The sequence below is a fragment of the Hesperophylax consimilis genome, chromosome 4 (assembly GCF_061612785.1).
Source record: "Hesperophylax consimilis isolate HC1 chromosome 4, BYU_Hcon_1.0, whole genome shotgun sequence".
NCBI classification, from domain to species: Eukaryota; Metazoa; Arthropoda; class Insecta; order Trichoptera; family Limnephilidae; genus Hesperophylax; species Hesperophylax consimilis.
The window spans coordinates 32,513,026-32,521,697 of NC_142839.1; the positions used below are offsets into that span (position 1 = coordinate 32,513,026).

The following is an 8,672-nucleotide window of genomic DNA, read 5'->3' on the forward strand; positions in this document are numbered from 1 at the left end:
GGACTGAACCAATATTTAGATAACAATATTTTCAGACACGGAGAACAAAATGCGTTAATTTGAATATCACGATTTCCTTAAAAAGTACTATGCTCTCTTTATTTAACACAAACATTTTCATGATAATACCAAAATACAAATCAAAGAATTGACAAAGGCGTAGTGATAAAAAGGTTTAAAGTATTTTAAAAAAATTATTGGGAAAATCGATATTAGAGTACAATTTTGATTAGACCGATCAAAGACACGTTGCCAAAGCATACATTAATCTAATAACAAATCCACTTTAACAAGAAATATAAAATTAATACAATTAATCAAAAGATTCACCTAGGATCGGTTGTTTCACCGAATTCGAACAATTCATCAAATTTGAATTTTGATTTTTAAGTTCTGTGAAGGTTCTATTAATGTTCTGTTAGCATAAAGGTGGAAACACATTATTAAAACCCGACGCGACCCGATGAAACGCGATGCGTGTTGAGTCGAATCAACTGTATTGTTTTCTATAGACCAGAATCACACTATGAACATCCGACGCGACGCCATGCGCGCACACGACACCCGATCCAGACGTGCCAGGTCGGTGTGTTGCCCATGGTGGAGGTAAACACGTCACCCGACGCGGCCTGCGCAGTATGTTTCTAGACAACACCCGACGCCACGCGTTAGTCGTTCGAGAACTGTCACAGAGCATATATTATACGGAATTTATGCCAATTTAATATTATTTTTGCATTTATTTTGAAATGACCGACGAACAATTAATTGAGTTGGTAAAACGATATCCTGTTCTATATGACATGAGTTTAGCTATATACAGAGATCATACTGTGAGAAATAATGCATGGGAAGTACATATGAAATCTTTCATTATCTTGAAGTAAGTCTGAATACAGAGTATGATATTCACCACACATACATCTCTTTTGATTTATTTCATGAACCCAGTAACGCCTAGTTATTCTCTTTTTCTTGAGTCGTTTAAGTATCATATATGTACCCATAATTTGCATCAAATCTTCTTCAAAGTCTTCATCTGACTCGTTATTTATTAAATCCATAGTACAAAACCATTCACTTCCACTGCTGTTAGCTAACTGTATTCAGAAATTGTTAGTATGTCGTGGCGTCGCGTGTTGGTAATGTGCACGGTGCATATCGGGTGTCGAGACGTGGCGTCGCGTCGCGTTTAATAATGTGTTTCCTCCTTTATTGGCCGATTCTTTCACAAAGCTGAAATAATAACAGAACTTGAATAGAACTTTCACGGAACTTGAAAACCAACTTTGAAATTTGATGAATTGTTGTCCTAAGAGAATCAAAAAAAAATTCCGAGTTTGATAATAAAATGGGAAAAAGGTATACAAAGTATTTGGTCCGTAAATTCAGGAGGACAGGACAATGCTTGACCTAATGAAACGAATATAAGAAGAAATATCAAATAAACTACATAAAATATGAACAATCATAAAAAAAAATCTAGACTAAAAACGTAAAAACAAAATTGAATTAATTTAGTGAAGAATGTGAAGATGTGTGTCAGATTGCATTTTATCTATAAATTTGTAGTCAAAACACCTATAGAATTGATCGATCAAACACGGGTTGCCATTACATTACAAGTAATGGAACATCCACCCTATTAAGATATATCTACAACTTCTCCCCTTCAAGGAAATAACCGGTTTCCCATGGCAGCTGAAAAATTTCTCACAATTTGAAGTTTTAGATTATTTAGCGACTTTATGTTGATAGCTGATAGCCCTTCATTCTGAGCAGAATAATGACTTTTAGAAGGCAAGTTATATAGATCGATACAGTTATTAAGGGTAGTCATCCCTTCGAGGGATTCTAGTTTGCCGACATGCAAAATATTTAATTATGAAGGTATTATTTGCTCTATCCTAATGTACGGAGCGAGTACCTACCGACTATCTGAGGGCAGATCTAATCGATAGTGGGTACTTTCCCGTGTGCCTTCAGTATTGACAGTGATGTGCGAGCTCGACTGTTTGTAGGTACATTGCGTAAGTATTTGCTTGGTAAGGAAGTAAGTACCTGTGGACCTACTGACAAATCGTTTACCACTTTTAAACTAATTGACTAAAATAATTATCATGCATCCAATTCCTCATTGACAAAGTTGACACAAGTCAGAAGTGCAAGCAAATATTTACAAATACCTCGTAGTAAGTTATAATAACTAATAACATATTCAGATGCTTTTTTCCAGATTATAATATTATATTGAAACAATTTTAAACTTTTTTTCCTTTTTTTATTTTTTGCCATTACTAGTTTGAACCTATCTCGGCCATCTTCAGACTTCACATTTCATACCAGATTTCAAGATACTGTCAGTATCATATCGGTAAGATAGAGAGACCATACCATTTAAAATATTCACGTGGCTTGAGGTGACTTAACTACGTTTAGTTAATAGCAGAACTCCGTATTGTATGATTGTTTGCATTTTTCGCCGATGATGACTTCGAAAGGTGAATCTGTGGTCACACAACTAGCAACGCTATATTTAATATGGCAGATGATAACCTTCTATATTATTTTTATAAAGAAAAGTGTCTGTGGCGGGCGGCGTGAATTAGATTTTTAGGCAAAAATCAACAGTTTTTTTTTCCGAAATTGATGAAATTTTGCACACTTGACCTTCAAAACAGGAGGAAGGTCACTTTAGTGACATACAACCCCGTCCCATTTTTCGAGTTTGATGAAATTTTGCACAATTGACGTTCAAAATAAGATGATAATTATTATCTGCATCTGATTTCGAAAAATTCCGGTTCTAAATCTGAGTAGCCCAACATTCTTCTTCTCCTATCTAGCCCCTTCCTCTTACACATTTATCTAAAACCTCAAAATTTCTTAATCGGGTGTGCCAAAATGCCACAGGTTCCAAGCACTACCTATAACGCTGTATTCACGTATACTAGTACTCATATTGAGAATATTCAATAAATAATAAAAATAAACAAACAAACACTGCCATCGTATCTTTATAATGGACCGAAAAAAATAAAGTACTTAATTTTAAAATAATTTGAGGCGTTTTCGGCACATGTTTTGACAGTAATACTACTGTTTTATTTGACAGGATACAATATGGCCATTAATTAAGGGAGGTGCCGCCCGCGCCACTGGGGATGTTTTTTCGCTGTGCAAACAATTTTCCCTCACGCAATTATTTTCATAATATTGGGTAGGTCTCTGCAGTGAGGTAATAAAGTCCGAAAATATTTTGCACCTCCCGTTTAGTAGGCAATAATTTATTACGGGTGATACTTGTAATAAATTATACTGACACATATTTTAAAATGGTTGACCTTGTAATAAATTATTACTAAATGATCGTGTATTTTTTATGAATAAATTGTTCGAGTTTTCCCCCCTTTGCCTTCCATTTGAGAATATCTCTTTGAAAATAATCTTTTTCAGGAAATCTCTCTTCAAGAAAAAAAATATTTATTTTTCATTTCTTTCTTATAATCTCTTCAGAATTTCTCTTTTTGAGAATCTCTCTTTGAGAATAACACTTACAAATCCCTCTTTGACAATCTGTCTTTAAAATTCTCTCTTCGAAAATCTCTCTTCCGCGAATATCTCGTTGAGAATCTCTCTCTGCATGTTGAACAGGTTATTATGGTATGTTTTCTTATATTTTAAAATGCAGACGCTGTTATTGTATATTGTGTATGAGTCCTCGAGTTAACCTTAACATAAGTGGTCACAATCATCAATTAATTAATTCAATCAGTGGCTCGGAGCCTGCCGGCCAACTGATAAATTGACTCGAGAATGTTTTCTTTTGTGAGGGAATCAACTCCAGACCAAAATAAATCACAACCAAAACAGAGCACTAACGAGGCGGGTGAGGCTAATATGCATAATATTATTTAATATCTCCCTATGGACATTTAAATGCGGACATGTTCAATGTTTATCTAGGTTTGAGTTTAGCTTACATTTGTCTAGTGTGTTTATTATATCGTTTCCCTACAGACAGCTCATCATAATGGAACCAACCTAAAATAATAAAATTAAAAAATATAACACACGAGTGAGTAATTACAATTTTATGTTTGTTATCTTTTTTACGCACCTGCCTACTAATCATGAACGCGAATAATTATTGACTCCGCCCATAAAGAAAATGTTGAAAATTTTTCGAAGAATAAAAATTATTATATCGTAGCTATCAATTTTGCTATTACTCAATAACATAATTTTGATTTCTACAGATCTCACTCACGTACCTAGTTTTGTAATTATTGTTTTCTTTCATTCATTGACTACTAACTGCAGATCTCACTCACGTACCTAATTTTGTAATTATTGTTTTCTTTCATACATTGACTACTGCAGATCTCACTCACGCACCTCCTTTTGTAATTATTGTTTTCTTTCATACATTGACTACTGCAGATCTCACTCACGTACCTACTTTTGTAATTATTGTTTTCTTTCATAGATTGACTACTGCAGATCTCACTCACGTACCTACTTTTGTAATTATTGTTTTCTTTCATAGATTGACTACTGCAGATCTCACTCACGTACCTACTTTTGTAATTAATATTTTCTTTCTTACATTGACTACTGCAGATCTTACTCACGTACCTACTTTTGTAAATATTTTTTTCTTTCATACATTGACTACTGCAGATCTCACTCACGTACCTACTTTTGTAATTATTGTTTTCTTTCATTCATTGACTACGAACTGCAGATCTCACTCACGTACCTACTTTTGTAATTATTATTTTCTTTCTTACATTGACTACTGCAGATCTTACTCACGTACCTACTTTTGTAAATATTTTTTTCTTTCATACATTGACTACTGCAGATCTCACTCACGTACCTACTTTTGTAATTATTGTTTTCTTTCATACATTGACTACTGCAGCTCTCACTCACGTATCTACTATAATATCTTTTAACTACTACTTAATTTGTTCGCAAGCGTATCCTTAAGGATAGGTACTATTAAAAAAGCATTTCTCTAAATATAATTACTTATGGTACATTATAAACAATTTTTATAAATATATAAACATATTATCTGGTAAGACGGTACAATTTCCAAACGTCATTTTGCAAAAAAACAAGTAAGATATTATGAAAATAGAATCAGCTGACGAACAGCGAAAATTTAGCGTCGGCGATCAAGAAGAAGCAAGTTCCCAGCTGAGCAAGTTCAGCGGAAATTTGTAATAATAATATGTTTATATTTTTAATATTTATTAATTTTTTTGAAAATATTATATAGTTCAACAGAAAGCCCAATCATATATCTAAAATTAAGTAGAAGCAAAAATAATTATCATTTCAAGTAGTTGTTAAACAAGGGGGGAAATATCCTAAACGCCTGAAAAGCATTCAATTTGGCAGTTCCCGTACCTACTGAAACGTTATCGATAATCAACAACGTATCGATATCTTCCCTTCGTCTACCAAATTAGATTTAGCATACATTGCGTGAACGGGGCTTATCGATTCGCTTTCGACACGGCTCATGGCTCATCAGTCACGGGGTTAGGTCATTATAGAATTATTCCCCGCACCGACCCGACCGGCCGTGATTGCTATCGAGTCAGTGGATTAGGCGAACCGTTTGAGAGATATGCATCGCGTATCACAACATGCGATAGTCATGCATCGCTCATGGCTCCTCTGTGTTGGCTCCAGCCTATGCATATTATTTTATATAGTATGTTCCGCATTCACCTACAGCCTGCTACAGGTCATTTGCACACTGGCGACTAAATTCTTGTCAAATTATTGCAAGATATTTATTTCCCGTGTCGTGATTGTTATTGAGTCATTGGATTAAGCATACCGTTTGAGAGATATGCAATATACTATGCATCGCGTATGACAAAGTGCGATAGTCACGCATGGCTCATTTGGTCGCCTTTAGCCTTTCGCCCGTTTTGCCGATTATTTCGTATATTTCATCCCGCATTTGAATGTCACGACCATCTTCCTATAAAATTAAAACTAATTTTAGTATTCAATGAATATCAAAACCACAATTCAACAAAAAATGAATCCGATATTTTTTACCGATTTCCACGTGATAATATCACTCATCTAAATTATAAAATATTAATTATATTACGACGAGCGCCGTATTCGCGAAGGATGCTGCTATTCGCTAAATACCTTATAATGTCAGCATTCCAAGGTAGCCGGAAAATGCTAAAATGCTCATTATAAGGTGTTAATATAAATTTTATGAATATAATAAATAAAAACATGGTAATTGATTAAAAAATACATTTATGAAAGGTTAGTGGAGATGTAGGTATATTCATTTTTTTGTGATTTATATAATATGTGAATAAGATCTTCGATTGAAAATCAGAATTCGTGGTTACCTACTTTTACTAAATATTGACCGCTAGAGGACACAGAATGCACGAATATTTTGAAATCATTTTATTTTTAGATGTGATAGAATAATTGTTTGGAACACATTCCGCTTAATTTGCTCGAAACAGTCGTCAAAACGCCCTGAAAAGTAGTGGCGTGCTTCAGTTTCCCGAGAATCGACACGCGAAAGATTGCGGGAAAGCTATAACTTTTTAATACGTGACACTGTTTTGCATAACAATAAGCCATTATGATTGCAAACGAATGCGGTTATGGCTTCCTTTAGAGTGGAAATATTAAATTTATCATAATTTCGTGTTACATTTATCACTATGTAATATTTATGTCTTTACATTAAAAAATATGATTATAAGTTTGCCGGTTAACTTGAAGACAGAATTTTCGGTTAAGACATATTTTAGTTTTGTTTTGTCTTACTACACGTTTACAAAATTTTTTCCCTTACTACTAAAAAATTCCAAGAGTAAGGATAAATAATGTTACACAGTATCAATAAATCATAATATATAATTGAAAATTATGACTCTTTTGTGCAGTTTTAATAGAACACACTTTTAATCAAAGTCATATATTATTATGTTGTCCTATAATCGTATTGACCAAGCATGATTTCTTTTAAAAACAACGCCGGCAGTTGTGTGTGTGAATTTAACATTCTACTAATTATATTGCGCTATCGACATCTATCAATTGCTGTATAAAATAACCAAGAAAATAATGCATTTGACATATAATATATGGTGATCCACTTCCACTGCAGAATTTATTATATTCTAGCGTGATGTTATTACCATCGCTGCATTGTTGTTTATCTCGAGTGTTCGCTCCAGAATACAATCATTTCTAGTTTGTAGTGAATTGAGTAGTCAGGTGATTCATGATAATATAATAGTAAATTATGAATACCTAAATCATTGAATAATGAGGTAGGTAGTCACTGATGACTTCATACACGACTTTTGCAACATGGTTGACAAAATCTAAAATTCTCCATTCCTATTCTTATGAGTTTTAAAATAAATTTTATTTTAATAGGTACATTAAAAAACTTACATTACAAAACTGTATTATTTTGTGCGTAAAAGTAAGGTGAAAAAATAACAAACACAGATCTATTTAACATTCGTAAATTCTTTCTTTAGTTCGTAAATTCGTTTGTATTTCTGTTCCTGTTTTGTTTATTAACTTTTCAAGTGTTTCGTGTGTTCTTTAGATAAATCAGAGGTAATGAGAAAGCATGAAACGAGCGTTATGAAATTAGCTAAATATTATTATTACGAAAAACAAAACACAAAGGATAATCCCGATTATTTGTTCAATTATCATTAAAACACAAATAAATAATTAAAATACAAACGCGCTGATTATTAGTTTATTATGGGTAGGTCCTTGGATACCTACTTACATTTCCCTGTATATGAATTTGAATGGTGCAGTGCTGAGATTATAGAGGTATGTGAACTCACCAGGGCTGTATAGTTGGGCCAGCTCTCGGGCTCCACGGTGCGCGGGCCCCCAGCGGGCGGCGCTCGGCCCCGTGCGGGAGCCGTCTTCTGCCATGGAGTTCTCTTGGATCTGGCGCTCCGAGCGCACGGGGGCCAGGAAAGTGCTGGCCACGCTGCTGGCGTACTCCAGGCGGTCGGGGGCCCCGGCCGCCACCAGCGCGGCCAAACCCCGGCCCCCACACGGCGGCACGGGCAGCGGCAGGGCCATCCCCGCTGCGCTGTCACCAGGGCTACCGGCAGTACCGGCTACCGGCTACCGGCTACCGAGCCCCGAGGGTCATGAAGCCGCCAAGCACACGACCATCGCGGACCAGCGGCGGCGCGACACTGAACGCGGAGCGGACCCTGATTCCACCGAGCACCGCCCGCTTTTCCACCCCAGCCACCTAGAGATGCGAAGCGACGAAAATTAGACACTTTAAAATAACAATCCGAAAGAAAAGCGCTAACTCAACGACTGACGACGAAATTTGCCACCTGTTTGACCCTGACGTGGTACTGCTTGCACTCAGTAATATACAAGGGTACTTTAATTCAACTATTATCTTAAATTAAATAGTTTTAAAACTAAAAAATATTATTACGCAACTATTTTCATGATTATATTAGACACCTTTGATTAACTTGAGTTCTTATAACTTATTTTTTAACCTAACACTTATTGACAACGAAAATCCAAAATAGATTTGCGCTGCACTCGCTATAAAAAACGTCGACCGGCGATGCCAAAGTTCGTTTGACAAATGAACA

General features: G+C 35.3%; 1 protein-coding gene across 1 annotated transcript in view; it reads right to left on the minus strand.

Annotated features, from left to right (window-relative positions):
* Kua (Plasmanylethanolamine desaturase Kua) overlaps positions 1–8,223 on the minus strand; it is a 74,859-nt gene extending 66,636 nt beyond the window's left edge. Inside the window, exon 1 of the mRNA XM_089631409.1 lies at positions 7,884–8,223. Within this exon, the coding sequence (XP_089487535.1) occupies positions 7,884–8,130 (247 nt within the window). The 5' untranslated portion in view covers positions 8,131–8,223. The remainder of the gene's footprint in view (positions 1–7,883) is intronic.
* Positions 8,224–8,672: the final 449 nt, after the last annotated feature.